Genomic DNA, 15,872 nt, shown 5'->3' on the forward strand with positions numbered 1-15,872 from the left:
TGCATCTGGCTGTGTCTGGGTTCCCGGCAAGGTTTAGGGTGCTTGGATACAGATGTCGGAGTACAGATGCGAATGTCTCCACAGATGTTGCTACAGTGTTTCAGCATGTGTATATTTTGTACTTTTATATGTTTGTGTGCTTGTACCTGTCTGTGTGCATGGACCTGACAACAGAGAGTCCCCGCCTGGCTGTGTTGCAAGCCCATAGGGACCATATATGGAAAAATTCCATATCCTGTCTTCTGGTTGTTAGTTACCCTGTTTTGTCCCTTCTCCTGTCATAGTGTAAATTTTGAGCTCCTGGGTCCACTGGTTGTTTTTTTTTTTTTTTTTCCCTCTTCATTGTAATCATTAATTTAACCCACTGTTTACTTTTTAAAAGCAAAACTCCAACAGCTGGTAATCAGAGGAAGCCAAGGGGAGAAGGGATTCTCCTCTGCATCGCAGATCTGACTTCGCGGTGCGGTTTTTAACAAAAGAGGCTCCCACAACCCCAGAGCTGAGGGAATGCTGCTCTCTCCAGCTTCGAAAATTGCCTTTCTTACCTCTGAAACGTCTGTTGATTCTGCTGAGTTGTCTCACTTAAAAAACTGTTGCCCTGGTAAACACAATCTCAATTAGCATCTCTCTTTTCTGGAAGACAAAACTAACTGTCCGTGTTCTTTGCTAAGCCGAGTAAAGACGGTTGGCAAATCTGTCTTCTCTCACAAACAAGGAAGTGAAGGAAAGAAAAAAGACCACAAGATTTCTTGTTTAAACAGAGTTGTGCCTCTAATCTCACTTACATGACAGGATGCTCATGTTTAGAAACGTGTGCTTCTCTGTCGGTATGTTTTGGGCACCGGGACATAGATGTAGATGTCTGTGGGTGTGTGGATGTGCCAGCATGATTTTCTGCTTCTAGATGTGCTAAGTAGTGTGTGTGTGTTTGTGCAACCATGCATTCGGGCACGCTGTATATGAGTAACTGTGCTTTCTGAGGGCATATTGGTTGGGGGGGGGCGGGTGGATTCCCTGGAAACACACAGGATTGGAAAGGGCAGAGAAGGTAGAAACGGAGGAATTTAGGGTTCAAGGCACCTGGTGGGCTGGGAGTGGCCACATAGTCGCATTCAGGCTTGCTGGTGAGATGAAATCCAGATGCTTCCGGGCCCAGCATCGTATTCACTTGTAGGTGGCACACATTTGGGGTAGCACAGCCCTTCAAGATTTGGGGACCCCTGCAGAAACAGGGGGAAGTTGCAAGGGGAGACTCAGAACCAGAGCCTTCCCACCTTGATTTTCAGACTTTCTTTGAAAATTCCCATCTGTCTCGATAGTTCTGTATGATTTGTTTCCAAATCTGCCTAGTCATTTTTTTTCAGGATTTTATTTATTTGTCAGAGAGAGAGAGCATAAGCAGGGGGAGCAACAGGCAGAGGGAGAAGCAGGCTCCCCGCTGAGCAAGGAGCCCAGTGTGGGACTTGATCTCAGGACCCTGGGATCGTGACCCGAGCTGAAGGCAGGTACTTAACGGACTGAGCCCCCCCAGGCATCCCATGCCTGGTCATTTCTTAAAATCTCTTGATGTCAGCTCATTTTTGCGATTCTAATTTTATTCCTTCAAATATGTCGCATATAGTTATGTTCTGCATCTGATAATTACAAGAGCTGACCTCCTTCTGAGTCCACATCTCTTGTTTGTTGCTTCTGGTCTCACTCATGGTGACTTGTTCCCTTGTGCATTTCAAGAGCTCTGACTTGTGAGCTCATATTTGGTTGATGTTGATCTTGGGGGGTGGGTGCTCCCAGGGGCTTTTCACTTGAAAGGATTTGTCTTTGTTTATACTGTGAACTAAATGGTACCACCAACCAGGGATCATTTCAGTCACCTTCCAAGGTCCCTGGCTTAGGCAGGACTCTAAGAGTCAGCTCCCCAGCCATGCCTTGGAGCCCAGACCTAGTCACCCAAAGTAGCATGTGGCCAGCATTTATTCCCAGGGCTACTGTGCTTTTTGTGTTTGCTTACTGTTCTTGTTCTGGTTTCTGCTCATATTTTTACCTTGTTTGGGGACACTTGGAAATTCCCCTAACTTCCTATATGCCCCCAAATGCATGGAAAAATATTTTTGTATAACACCTACTTCATCTGTAAACAGCGGCTTACCAAGGGGGACAGGAATGGGAGCAGGCTCTAAGGAGGTGTACTCTCTGTGAAGCAGTTAAAAACAACAATAAATCTGACTAGTGGCACCTGGCTGGTTCAGGCAGTACAGCATAGGACTCTTGATCTTCGGGTCCTGAGTTTAGGTCCCCCATTGGGCGTAGAGCTTACTTTAATAATAATAATATGGGCACCTGGGTGACTCAGTCATTAAGTATCTGCCTTTGGCTCAGGTCATGATCCCAGGGTCCTGGGATCAAGTCCTACATCAGGCCCCCTGCTTAGCAGGAAGCCTGCTTGTCCTTCTCCCACTCCCCCTGCTTGTGTTCCCTCTCTTGCTCTCTCTGTCAAATAAATAAAAATTTTTAAAAATAATAATGACTAAATGTCAATCTTCTTCTTTTAATCACCATATTCCAGCATTTTTCAGCATATCACGGCAGTGATAAAATACTTCTCCCCCACAGCAGACTACTCCCACCACCTATGTCTCCCCACCCCCAACCTCACCCCTTCCCTGTATGCCACTGTTTGTAGCAGGAAGACCCTGCAGGGGATCCACTCTCCCAGAAGCAGAACCCCAGACTTCTCCCTTTCACTTTGTTGGTTTAATAGTCTCTCCTCTGGTCAGTGTGGTCCTAGTTCAAGCCTTTCACTCAAACAGCCTCTGTTCCAACCATTTGCAAACACATAATGGTGATTTTAAAACACACCGGCAAACTCTTTGGTACACGAAGAGGTGAGGGTCTACACTTCCTCCCCTTGAAGCCAGATGGACTTCTGTGGCAGTGTCAACCACTGTAAAATGACATTATGGGACTTCTGAGGCATGATGTGGGGAAGCCTAGTCTACCCAGTGCGGAGAAAGCACACTGGAAAGGCCCAGAGTCTACAGGTGTGAGATGCTCAGCGAGCCCCTAGTCGCTCTGGGCCCTGCGTTTCAGCTCCGGCCACCTTCTGCCCGGGATCCCATAAGACCCTCAGAACTATCCAGCTGAGCTCTTCCACAATTCCCACCCCACAGAAACTGGAAGAGCAAATAAAACAGTGACCATTATTTTAAGTCGCTACATTTCTGAGTGATTTGTGAAACAGCAGTAGGTAACCAGAATGCATGTGTAAATGGACCTCAACACTTATTCCTCTAATTCATGCAGGTGGGAGGGAGGCCTGCCTCCCCAGGTATCTCCTGAAGGGAAGGAACCCTTACCTCCATTCCACGTCCCATTGAGGGTGACACAGATGGTCTGATCACCGGTGCAGTTCATGACCAAACGAGACTCGCATGAGGCTGACTCATCCCCGAAACAGTAGTGACATTTCACTCCGTTGAGCGGGGCCTCAGGCGCCACATCTGGTGGGGGGGAGTGTGGTCAGGGTGGGATGAAGGCTAAGAAACATCCCCCCCCAACCCCACAGCCCTCTGTTCTCACCACCACCCCCACCACAGTCCAGAGCATTTTCCTCCAAAGTCAGACCAGTCTGGTCTCAGTCACTTCCTTCCACCCCCGAAGACATAGTCTCAGCAAACAGAGGTGAAGGTGTGGCTGCCCCACACTGGTCATTTGTCCTAAATGAACCTTCGGGCTGGATCCTGTAGGTTCTTTTATTCATTCCACAAACATTTATTGAGCACCGACTGTGTGCCAGGCCCTGTTCTGGAGACACAGCACTGACCACAATGACAAAAGCCCTCCCTTAGGGGTGCCTGGGTGGCTCAGTCATTAGGCATCTGCCGTCAGCTAAGGTCATGATCCCAGGGTCCTGGGATCAAGCCCCGCATTGGGCTCCCTGCTCAATGGGAAGCCTGCTTCTCCATCTCCCACTGCCCCTGCTTGTGTTCCTGCTCTCGCTCTCTGTCAAATAAATAAATAAAATCTTTAAAAAAAAAAAGCCCTCCCTTGAACACACTGAATTCCAAAAGCCATGAAAAAGCGATCATGTTATTTTAGGTTTTAAGACATTGTGGTGTTCCGCCAAAGAGCAGGGCTGTGGCCTGTAGGCTCTCCACCACCTGATCAATTCCAGAACTTTCTTAGATATCTGAAATGTTTAAGAGAAAACTGCTTAAGCATATTTCTCCGGAGTCAAAACTAAGCCACCAATCATTTTCATGTGGGTTTATATGGTAATATTGGCAAACAGAAAAGTTGACTAAAGAGGGGCACCTGCGTGGCTCAGTCAATGAAGCGTCTGACTCTCAACTTCAGGTCAGGTCATAATCTCGGGGTCATGGGATCGAGCCCTGCGTGGGGCTCTGCACTCAAGAGGGAGTCTGCTGGAGACTCTCTATCTCCCTCTCCCTCTGCCCCTGTGTTCTCGTTCTCTCAAATAAACAAATCTTTAAAAAGAGAAAAGAAAAGAAAGACAGACATGTGGTGGGTTCCCTTCGGAATGTGCTGCGAGCATAAAATACACCCGAGATTTCAGAGGCTTAGTTTGAAACAATAAAATATCTCGTTCTTAATTTTATATTGATTACATACAGGTCAAAAGAATGTTTTAGCCGTATTACCGTAAATAAAATACATTATCAAAGTCAATTTCACCTGTTTCTTCGTACTTTGTAATGTGGCTACCAGAAAACCTTTCCCCTCGCCTATGGCACATGTTGCATTTCTCCTGGGTAGCGGCTGCTCTAGACTCTCCATCAGGGTATTCCGAGACAGTCCCTTTGATCTTTCTTTATACGTAGAAATTTCGTCTAACGAAGTTACAATCATAACCGGCATTTTCTACACCCCGCAGCATGCCAACCTCTCAGCTTGGAACTGGTGGTTTTATTTAATGAGCAGCACAGTTTTTAGGAGGAGGGAAATCCCGGTTGGCTGAAAGGATGGCCAGGAGCCCCGAGTGTGGAGCTGACTCGGGTCTCCCCCTGTTGCTACACCTGCCAAATACAAATTCTTTCTTTAGACAAATAACCAAGCAGCAAAAAGTGATCTTTATCGCCACTCAGGGCTGGGTCTGGAGTGAGGCCAGCAAGGAGCCGCTCCCTCTCAAGGTCATGCAAGTGCAGAGTCAGCGCCTGAAAGTGAATGCCTCCTTAAATTTTGCACCCTGGGGCCTCGCTGGCCTACCCTAGACTGGGCCTGCTGCCAGTCCTACATTGCTTGCTCCATTTGGCTAGCCCTCGGGGGAGCTCCTCTCCCAAGGAGAAACAAAACTTTGGGGTTCCTCTCTAGCCTCCCAGTAGCTCAGTGAGTACAACTATAATTTCTCCAGTGCCTGCTACCAGCTAGCCTTATGCTGGGAGGCACCCCCTGAAAAGCTCAAGTCATACCCATTTTCCAGCTGAGAATAATGAGGTTCTCCTTGCCCTGGTCAGCCAGGCAGAGCTGGAAACTGAGGCCAAGTTCCCACAACACTCTACCTGGGGGTGTGCCTCCCAAGGCCTGCCAACAAACCTTGTCGTGTGGCCCCTTTGCAGGTGATCTCACAACACGCTGTGCTGACCCAGAGACTCCAGTGGGGGCCATAGGTCAGGGAGTAGACACCTTCTCGGCATTCCCCAGGGATGACACATGACCCATTCTTGATGACAGTCCCATTTTCTGGGGGTCGACATTGAGGCGGAGAGATTAGAGATTCTTGCCTCTCCCGACCCCAGACCACAGACCCATCTGTGGCAGTCCCCAGAGGTCGATCAGGGACCTCAGCTGGCATGGAAGCCCCCGCAGCTGGAGCCCCACAGCTCCAGCCCCACCCCAGTGGCCCCAAACTGAGCTATGAGGCAATTCCTGCAACCTCTAGTCCCAGGGTGGTTCTTCCATGCCTCCCCTGCCCCAACCCCTGCCCACCCACTTTGTTGGTCCTCCACCCAGTCCCCATCTGACACCCCCACCCAGCTGCATCTGGCTGAACAAGCAGGCTTCCTTGGCAGCAGGACAGGTTCTCTCGGTACAGTTTCCCAGCAGAGAGCAAGCTGGACATGCCTTGGACGTCCCTGTGGGGAGAGAGGTATGATCAGAGCCTGTGGTTTAAGGAGAGAGAGAGAGAGAGAGAGAGAGAGACACACACACACACATACACACACACAATTTTCAAGACTAGGACTAAGGGCTGGGGTGGGAGGGCAACTTCCCAGAAGTGTGTGACCTTTGTTCCAGATGGGCAAAGTTCAGAGCCAGGGATCAGCATCTCTAAGCTGGAGTGGGGGAGGGGATGGGGGGGTGATCCCAGCCTATCTACCACTTCTCACCAGGGGATCTCCCTCACAAGCCTGGAGTTGAACGTATAAAAATGGAATGTGCCTATTGGGCTAAGCTGGGAGGAACTGCATCCGACCGGGCAGCCTTCTTGTTGACCTGCAGAGAGGCATGTAAGGGCTCTTCCGAGAAACCTCGAGGCTCGAAGACGCGTGATTTGAAAACAGCGAACCTCATCTCATACACCTGCCGCTTATGGATGAAAATACGACCAGGAAACTGAAAGCAGGTGGGCTCAGAGTCTCCCTCAAGGTCACGCAGTGAGATCCTGGCTAAGTGCCAGGCCACTTGATCCCCAGCCTGGGCCAATGGAGGCAGAACTAGAACCAAAGTGGGAGGCAGCTAGGCAAAGTAAGGAACGGTAACTGCTCTCCGCTCGTAGTAAGAGTCCCTTTGGACAGGGCTATGTATGGCCTGATACTATTCTAAGCTCTTAAAAAAGCTCTTCAAACACACTAATTCCATGGATGCCCTCATAGCTTTTTTTTCCCCTCCCCAACAGGGCTTTGAGGCAGGGGGATCATCACCCTTATTTCACAGATGGGAAAATAGAAGCACAGAGATGTTCCTTGACTTGCTTAAGGTCACACAGTGAAGAAGCAGAGGAGCCAAGATTTGAACCCTGGTAGCCTGACTCCCAAACCATGGTCTCAAGCCCAGTTCAACTGCCTCTGCTAGACAAAAAGCCAAGGGGGGAGGGGGCTGAACCTCAGACTCTGAAGCTAGATTCACACATGTGAACCTGGACTGTCTCTCATGGCTCTCACTTGCTCTCAGGGACCACACACATCGTGCCGACCTGCTGGGGTGGCCAGCGTCCCCCAGAGCGCCAGAGCAGTGAGGAGTGGAAGCATGATCCCGGCCGGAGGGAGGAAGCAGGACACAGGTGACCTGGCCTTTTATTCAAGGGCTCTGGCTAGGGTAGCAGCCCTGGGAGACAGAGAGAGCAAACAGCCTAGGGAGATAGTGGCCCCACCTGCCCTCCTGGCCCCTGGGACACTTGGGCCGGGGGCAGGGGCTTAGGGAGCATGGGGATGGGGAAACTGAGTCCTGAGAGGCACACGGGAGAAGACTGAACTGCTCCTGAGGTCAAAGAAAGACAGATGGGTGTGCTGTTATTGTTATTCCTATTATTAACAAGTCATTCAGAGAGTCATTCCTGGTCATTCCAGAGAGATGTTAACCCACTGAATTCTTACCACAGTCCTACAAGCCGTTACCCTTCTTCCCAGAAGCAAGACAGTATTCCCAAATATTAGCTGTCCATCAGAACAGGCTGTGGCAGTAACAGCTTTGGCCGACTGCTGGAGCGGTGGCCTGGTGGTCTCTACTGACCTGGCGTTTAATTTTGAGTTGCTGGAACATGGGGGTGTCCACAGGAGGGCCCAGATAGGCCAAGGCGTGGGGGGGGGGCATTCAGGGTCTCAGGATAACAGATTTTTACCAACCAGATCTGGAGGTATTTCAGTATTTTAACAGCTGGTACAGTTGAAATGAGCCCTGAACTTCCCCCCACCACCCCCCAGTTGTATAGGGAAGGAAACCAAGTATCAGAGTCAGGAAGGCCCAACTCCAAAGCCACAAAGTGAGGACAGTGGCATAACCAGGATGTGAACCCAGGCCTCTCAAACTTGACTGCCTGGCTTCACCTCGAAGGAAGAGGGAAGACAGCCCCCTACCTTTACTTGGAAAATGGCCTGCCCCAGCCAGAGGAGGCCGGCATTCCTCTCCTGTCCCTGCCTCAGACTGGGCAGCCTTGATTTGCTCATCTGTTCAGTGGGAATGAGGTTGATCTCAAGCACCCCATGAGGAGCCCCAGGACTTGATCTCCATCAGAGTCACCCCTTCACTGCTTTGACTCCCCACTTGCCTCTCCTTGGAGGTGTAACTCTAAGGATACCCCTTCCCTTGTTTTGGTCCTCAGTGCGAGGACCGCTAAACTGGCATACCTCGGGGTCTACCGCCAATGCTGGATCTGCGGCGGCTACGTGTGTTGGGAGGATTCATGATCGTGACACTCAGGCTCTAAGGAAACCACACGCCCACCCAGAAGAAGATGAGCACGTTAGTACTAGATGGCCTAGGTTCAAGTTCCAGTTCTGCCCACTTCAAGCTCAGTGGCCTTGGGCAAATCATGTCACCTACCAGAGCCCCAGTGTCCTCCTTTGTCCAACACCTAAAGTAGGAGGACCTATGTCAAAGGATTAAATGGGTCAATGTATGCAGAATGCTGAGGACGATAGCTGCTCTCACCATCCCTCAGCAGGGCACCGGGCAAAGCTGGCACTGACCTCTCCCCTTGGCTCGGAGGAGTGACCCTAAACGAGAGAAAGGACCTGTCCAAGGTCAGTCCAGGCCTGTCCGGTTGCCCAGACACCAGGGGAGGAGCCCTCAATCAGCAGGTACAACCAAGGAGCTTTCGCCTAAAGGAGGGGGGGATCCTGCGGGTGGCCTTTGCCGTGGGGTGCTCTGGTAGGGAGAAGTTTAGGGAGGAGGCCCACCACCTTCCCGGGTGGACCCAAAGCCCTTTGGTCCAGGAGAAGTGGGAGGAAGAGAAAACAGGTAAGTCCACCGGTCTGGAGTCCAGAGTCTGGAGTCAGGGAGCGGCTCTTGGTTCTCCGTGACCAGAAGCCTGTGTCCTCAAGGTCAGCTGATAACACCGCTGGGCAAACAGGCTGGAGGCCCGCACAGACGCGAGGTGAAGCCTGGGAAGGGGTAGAAACGTAAGCAAAGCACGCGTCCTTGCCCTTCGCCGGAAACCTGAAGGTCAGGGACCGTAGGAGCGGTTACGTCACGCACGTACAGGTGCACGGGAGGGGTTACGTCACGCACATATAGGCACATGGGTGCGGTTACGCCATGCCCGTACGGGATGGGTTACGTCACGCACCTACAGGCGCACGGGAGGGTTTACGTCACGCACGTACAGGCGCACGGGAGGGGTTACGTCACGCCCGTACAGGCGCACGGGAGGGGTTACGCCACGCACATACAGGTGCACAGGGTGGGGGTTATGTCACGCACGTACAGGCGCATGGGCCTACACACGCCTTCGAAGCCACACATCCCCTCCCGCGCATAGTGAAGCGCTGTTCGGCCCCTAAAACCCTCCACTGGGAAATAATGTGACCCGAGTTACAGTTTCCTCTCCCCTCCTGCCCCGGTAGATAAACGTACCCTTCCGCGGTTCTGTATTTTCCCATCGCCGGGTGTTACAGACGGTGTCGCAATGAAGAACTTCTCGCCGGTGTCACTTGAGCCGTGTTCCAAGTTCCCGCAAGGGGTAAGTGGTTTTACGATGTCAGAGGTTTTTCTACGTGTGTCATGTTTGATAGCAACTGCAGAATCACCCTTCCTGGGACGGTCCCGGCTCACACTCCCACCGGCCGCGTAAGGGAGTGTCTGCTTCCCCACCAATTCACCAGCTCTGGGTGTCATCCAGCTGTCCTAGTTTTGTCAGCTTCTAGGTGAAAGGCACGTGGCAAGACGCCAGTGGCTGTGAACTCTGCCTAGCTCCCACCATCAAGAGATGGAGTCTGAGGGATGCCTGGGTAGAGTCTGAGGGATGCCTGGGTGGCTCGATCGGTTGAGCATCGGCCTTCAGCTCAGGTCATCGTCCTGGAGTCCTGGGATCGAGTCTTGTGTGGGGCTCCCTGCTCAGTGGGGAGTCTGTTTCTCCCTCTCACCCTCCCTCTCTCGTGCTCTCTCTCTTACTCTTTCTCTCTAAGGTAGATAAATAAAATCTTTAAAAAGAGGAGAGAGGAGTCAGTTCCCACCTCCTTGACTCTGAGCCAGGCTTGGAGCTCGCTTTGACCAGAGAAGACCGAAGGAGCGATGTTGCGTGAGTTGGGAGTCTTGGTGCAAGAGGACTTGCGGCTTCTGCGGTCCCTGCCTTGCCGCTGCGACCCCTCTGTCACAGTGGGAATGAGCTTGCCTCCTGCAGCCTGGAGGACCACGCAGAAGGAGGCCCAGGGCCTCCCAGCCAGCCCGGCCAGGACCTACAAGGGAGGCCATCTGAGACCAACTGGGTCTGCCAAAGCCCAGAACCTTGAGGCTTGGAGCTGATGCAAACAATACAAACAGCATTGTCGTTCGACTTTTAGAGGAGCCATTCGTGTTTCCCCTTCTGTCCTGTACTAATGTTTCTGTTGATTCACTGGACATAGTTTCCCATGACTACAAAGTGCCACAGACCCAGGTGGCTTAGAACAGGAATGCGCTGTCTCATATCTGGAGGCTGAAAACCCAAAACCAAGGTGTAGGTAGGACTTCTGTCTCTCAAACCCGTGGGGGGAGTCCTGGCTGCCCCTTGCCAGCTTCCAGTGGTTTTACTGGCCATCTTTGGCTTACAGTTCCCTAACTCCAGTGTCTGCTCTCACTATCTCATGGCCGCCTTCCCCTGTCTCTATTTTCACATGTTTTTTTTTTTCTTTTTTATAACTATTTTTTTAAAGATTGTATTTATTTATTTGAGAACAAGAGAGAGGGAAAGAGAGCACACACAGGGGGCGGGGTTGAGGGGAGGGACAGAGGGAGAGGGAGAAGCAGGCTCAGCCCTGAGCAGGGAGCCCCACGCGGGGCTCAATTCCAGGACCTCCAGATCATGACCTGAGCCAAAGACAGATGCTTAACTGACCTCAGATACTTAACCGACTGAGCCACCCAGGAGCCCCCAACATGGTCATCTTCCTATGAAGACGCTAGAGAGGGGCGCCTGGGTGGCTCAGTGGGTTAAGCTGCTGCCTTCGGCTCAGGTCATGATCTCAGGGTCCTGGGATCGAGTCCCACATCGGGCTCTCCGTTCAGCAGGGAGCCTGCTTCCCTTCCTCACTCTCTGCCTGCCTCTCCGTCTACTTGTGATTTCTCTCTGTCAAATAAATAAATAAATCTTTAAAAAAAAAAAAAAAAAAAAAGACGCTAGAGACATTGGGTCAGGGGCCCATCCTACCTCACTGTGACATCCTCCCAAACACTGACATCAGCAGCAGCCCTATTTCCAAGTAAGGTCACATTCTGAGTACTAGAAATTAGGATTTCAACATAGCTCTTTTTTTTTTTTTTTCCAGTTAGGGGGCGGAGTTTGGGAAGGTGGAGGAGGACACCTTCAACCCTTAACCAGAGCTCTTTAGATGTTAGCAACACTAGCTCTTGAATTGCGGTGATTATTTCTGACACTGCAACTAAGTGGTGGAACTTGAGCTGCAAGGGGTCAGAGATGGGAACACCTTTCTTCTTTGCACAGATTTTTTTTTCTCCTCTGGATCCCTCCTCTCCGCAGGTCAGCTCCACCCACTGAAGCCAGAGGGACCCGTGGAGGACAGGATGGAAAGAGGCTGGGGTCTTCCAGCCCCTGGTTCTTGTCTCCCTAGAGTGGCAACACTCAGGGTGATAGTTATGCCAGACTGTTTGGGTTTGAAGCCTGACTCTGCACCTACAGGCCATTACAGGCAAGGGACTTAGCCTCCTGTATTGGTTCCTGTGGTCAGTGTAACAAATTAGCATTCACTTAGTAGCTTAGTAGGATTGTATTCTCCTACGGCATTGGACATCTGAAATCGCAAGTGAATTCTCAGGAACCAAAATCAAGGTGTGGACAGGATAGTGCTTCCTCTAGAGAGCAAGGTTGCCTTGCCTTTTCCAGCAGCCAGAGCGGGACTCCCAGAATCCCTCTGTTCTTGGCCCCCTCCCCCACCTTCAAAACCAGCAGCAAAGCGTCTTGTCTCTCTGACCCCGCTTTCCTACCCCTGTCCATAGTCAAATGTCCCCAGCCTCCCTCTGTAAGGACATTGAGGATTGCATGGAGGGTCTATGCAGATCATCAGGATACTGTCCCAGTCTTGAAATCCTTGACTTAAAGGCACATCCACAAAGACCCTTTTTCCACATACAGTACCACCTACAGTTTCCAGGGCTTGGGACCTGGAGCTCTTTGGGGGCCAGTATTCAGCTGACCATGCTTCCCAAAGCCTCAGTTCTCTCAGCTATAAAATAGGGTACTGGGAGGGTGACCAGTGTATCTAGAGAAGGCACTCAGAATATCATGGGGCATGTCACAAGCACTCAATAAAGGGGAGCCTCATTTAAAATTTCCTCTTTGCAGGTATCTGGGTGGCTCAGTGGGTTAGAGCCTCTGCCTTTGGCTCATGTCATGATCTCAGGGTCCTGGGGTCAAGCTCCGCATCGGGCTTTCTGCTCAGCAGGGAGCCTGCTTCCCCCTCCCTCTCTGCCTACTTGTGATCTCTCTCTATGTCAAATAAATAAATAAAATCTTTAAAAAAAATAAATAGGGGCACCTGGGTGGCTCAGTTGGTTAAGTGACTGCCTTCGGTTCAGGTCATGATCCTGGAGTCCCGGGATCAAGTCCCACATCGGGCTTGCTGCTCAGCAGAAGTCTGCTTCTCCCACTGACTTCCTCTTCTCTCATGCTCTCTCTCTTTCATTGTCTCTCTCTGCCTCTCAAATAAATAAATATTAAAAAAAAATAAAATAAATAAAATAAATAAATAAAGTTTCCTTGTTGAAAAAAAATTTGTTAATAAAAATAAAATAAAAATAAAAATAAAGTTTCTTCCTTGGGCCTCAGTTTCTCTACCTGGAAAATGGGGAAGCAGGGGGTGTGGAGTTCAGGGGTTTCCAGCTCTTTTGCTCCCTGGGAGGGGATCCTCTTTTGTCCCCCTCTTTCTTTTCTTTTTTTTTTTTTTTCAGAGGGAGGCCCTGAGAGAAGATGTCCCTGCATCCGGGAGGCGGCCAAGGCCAAGATGGGAACGTCACATCAGTGTCCCCTGGAGCCAGGGAGGAAATGGCCACAGCTGTCCTTCCACCAATAGCCAGGCCAGAGGTGGTCCCCTCCTCAGGGAGGTGGCAGGAGGCCGTCCTGGATGGAGGTGCACAATTTCTCCACGTCTCCACTTGCTCTCTCTGAGGTCCATCGGGGGTCATTCTCTCCAGCTCCTTCTGCTTCTGTCTCTGTCCCCTCCATTTCTCACTGTCTCTGTCCCTTTCTCAGGTGGAGAGATCTCTCTCCCTCTCTGACTGCCCTGGCGTCAGTCTGTCAGTTGGCTCCATCCCTCTTCCTCTCTCACTGCCTCTTCCTTTCTGTCTCTCTGACTCTCTCGCCCTCTCTGACTCTGCATGAGATTCTCCCCTCCTCAGCCCAGGGAAGCCCCGAAACCTGTGGGCCTCCCTCAGGACCCAGCAGGCAGGTAGGAGCTGGGTGAGGCCCAGGTGAGTCACCAGGAGGAAAGAGCGGACATTCCTGCCGCTTTTCTGGGATTGTGCACGGGCCCAGCCTCCTGCCCGCCCCCTCCCGTGCCACGTCACTGGACCTCACAGGTGTGTGTCACCTGAGGGAGAGACAGAAGGAACGAGTCACAGAGACAGACAGACAAGCCTAGAGAGACATTAAAAACAGGGATGGAGAGACAGAAAAGAGAAGCAGAGAAAGAGACGGGAAGAGACAGGAAAAAAGATAGAGACAGAGACAGGGAGAGACAGAGTGACAGAGTCAGAGAAAGTGAGACACGGGTTGAGAGAGACAAACAGAGAAACAAAGAAAAAGACAGACACAGGAGGGGAACAGCAGACAGATTTCAAGAGACTAGAGCAGTCTGAGGTGGGGATGGGTGGGCTCCAAAATATTCCCCTCATTCTTTAAATAAATTTTAAAATAATAATAATAAAAGATGATGACCTCAGAGCAGTAAGGTCATCCTGCCAGGAGGCTGGATCGCAACACCCCAACTGTGTATTTCTGGACCAACACCCCAACTGTGTATTTCCCCACCTCAGTCAGTCTTCATGCCACCTGCAAGAGGGGCCCCACTTTCCACATGAGAGAACCCTAGGCTCTCAAGGGAAGATATCTGTTGGCCCAGGGTGACCAAGGAGTAGTCTAGTCCTGGAGCCAGGGGCATGACCTCCCTGACCTCAAACCCTTAGAATGTCTCCACCTCTCTCCCCACCCACCATGGAGAGAAAGCTCTGGAGAGCCCGTCCAACAATGATCGGTGGCAGTTAGAGCCTTCTGCTGAGCACATGCCACACGTCAGGCATGGTGGCACGTGCCCTGGGGGCATTTTTTTTTTTTAAGATTTTATTTATTTATTTGTCAAAGAGAGAGCGAGAGCGAGCACAAGCAGACAGAGTAGAAGGCAGAGTCAGAGGGAGAAGCAGGCTCCCTGCAGAGCAAGGAGCCTGATGTGGGACTCGATCCCAGGATGCTGGGATCATGACCTGAGCCGAAGGCAGCTGCTTAACCAACTGAGCCACCCAGGTGTCCCCATTTTTTTATGTCCCTAGCACACCAGCCCTGGGAGAGAGGCACTTGTGAAGGAGCTGGAGGCCCAGAGAGGTTAAATATCCTGCCCAAACCCACAGAGTAGGGTGTAGCTGGAATCTGAACCCTTCTAGTCTGGTGCCAGCCCCATATCTTAATCACTAGGCTCTACCGCCTCTTAGAAGGGAGGATTTTGGGGGGACTTTTAATACTTTACCATAAAATTATTACCTTAAGGCTTCAGTGAATTAGTAAAAGTAATAATACTATACTCATTGTTATACTGGTAGAGATAGCTACTACTTTCTCATTGCCTACTATCCTCTCCCTCCCCTATTCTGTTCCAGCCACACTAGTCACTCTGCTGTTCCTAGAGCTTGTCAGGACACCCCACTCTGCACCCACTGGCAGTTGTCTATCCCTGGAACTCTTCCTGGATCATCTACCCAACTTCTGCCCTCACCACGCTCAGCCTCTGCTCAAATGCCACCTGCTCAGGGAAGCCGGGCAGCATCATCCCACCTGAAACCAACCATGCCTCACTTGTATCCTGTACTTCCTGACTCCTGGTTTGCTGTTCTCTGTTTTACTTGTTGCTGCCTGACATCCACAGACTACGTAACACATATTGACTCTTCATTGTCAAGGCCAGGCACTTTGCTTTGTTTCCTGCTATGTCCCCAGCTCCTCCTGGACCAGTACCTGGTACAGAGTAGGTTCTTGGTAAATGCTGAAGGAATTTGTTGAGCCCTCCTTGTGGGCCAACAACTGTTTCAGGCAACTTCACCAGCGTTAAATTGCTCTGGTGGGTCAGAAGCATGCAGAGATGGAGAGTCTAGACAATTTTATCTTTTACATTTTTTTACTTTTTATTTTTCAAGAGAATGGGAGAGAAAGAGAGCACACATGAGGAGGAGATGGGTGGGTAAAGGGAGAAGGAGAGAGAGAATCATAAGCAGGCTCTATGCTCAGCGTGGAACCCGATGGGGGGCTCCATCTCACCACCCTGAGGTCATGACCTGAGTGGAAGTCAAGACAGACACCTAACTGACTGAGCCACCCAGTCGCCCCTACATTTTACTTTACTTTTAAAAAAACTTAATGGGAGTACCCGGGTGGCTCAGTGGGTTAAAGCCTCTGCCTTCGGCTCTTGTCTTGATCCCAGGGTTCTGGGATCGAGCCCCACATTGGGGAGTGGGGAGACTGCTTCCCACCCCCCCGCCTGCCTCTCTGCCTACTTGTGATC

General features: G+C 51.0%; 1 protein-coding gene across 1 annotated transcript; it reads right to left on the bottom strand.

Moving 5' to 3' along the window:
* Positions 1 to 3,279: 3,279 nt before the first annotated feature.
* Positions 3,280 to 8,480, bottom strand: LOC131818744 (phospholipase A2 inhibitor and Ly6/PLAUR domain-containing protein-like). The gene is made up of 5 exons (XM_059153399.1): positions 8,301 to 8,480; positions 7,151 to 7,281; positions 5,988 to 6,089; positions 5,551 to 5,697; positions 3,280 to 3,497 (listed from the first exon to the last, which is right to left on the bottom strand). Exons 2-5 carry the CDS (start codon positions 7,203 to 7,205, stop codon positions 3,280 to 3,282), a joined length of 522 nt encoding a protein of 173 aa, XP_059009382.1. The 5' UTR covers positions 7,206 to 7,281; positions 8,301 to 8,480.
* Between the last annotated feature and the right edge of the window lie 7,392 nt (positions 8,481 to 15,872).

This window comes from Mustela lutreola, chromosome 16 (genome assembly GCF_030435805.1).
Source record: "Mustela lutreola isolate mMusLut2 chromosome 16, mMusLut2.pri, whole genome shotgun sequence".
Taxonomy (NCBI): Eukaryota; Metazoa; Chordata; class Mammalia; order Carnivora; family Mustelidae; genus Mustela; species Mustela lutreola.

Excerpts from the sequence above, each read along its gene's own strand:
- LOC131818744 (XM_059153399.1), bottom strand. The coding sequence starts at position 7,205 with ATGCTTCCACTCCTCACTGCTCTGGCGCTCTGGGGGACGCTGGCCACC. Across the intron at positions 5,698-5,987 it reads GTTCAGCCAGATGCAGCTGG|AAAATGGGACTGTCATCAAG; the intron begins GTGGGGGTGTCA and ends GTCGACCCCCAG. Across the intron at positions 3,498-5,550 it reads CAAAGGGGCCACACGACAAG|ATGTGGCGCCTGAGGCCCCG; the intron begins GTTTGTTGGCAG and ends CCCCCCCACCAG.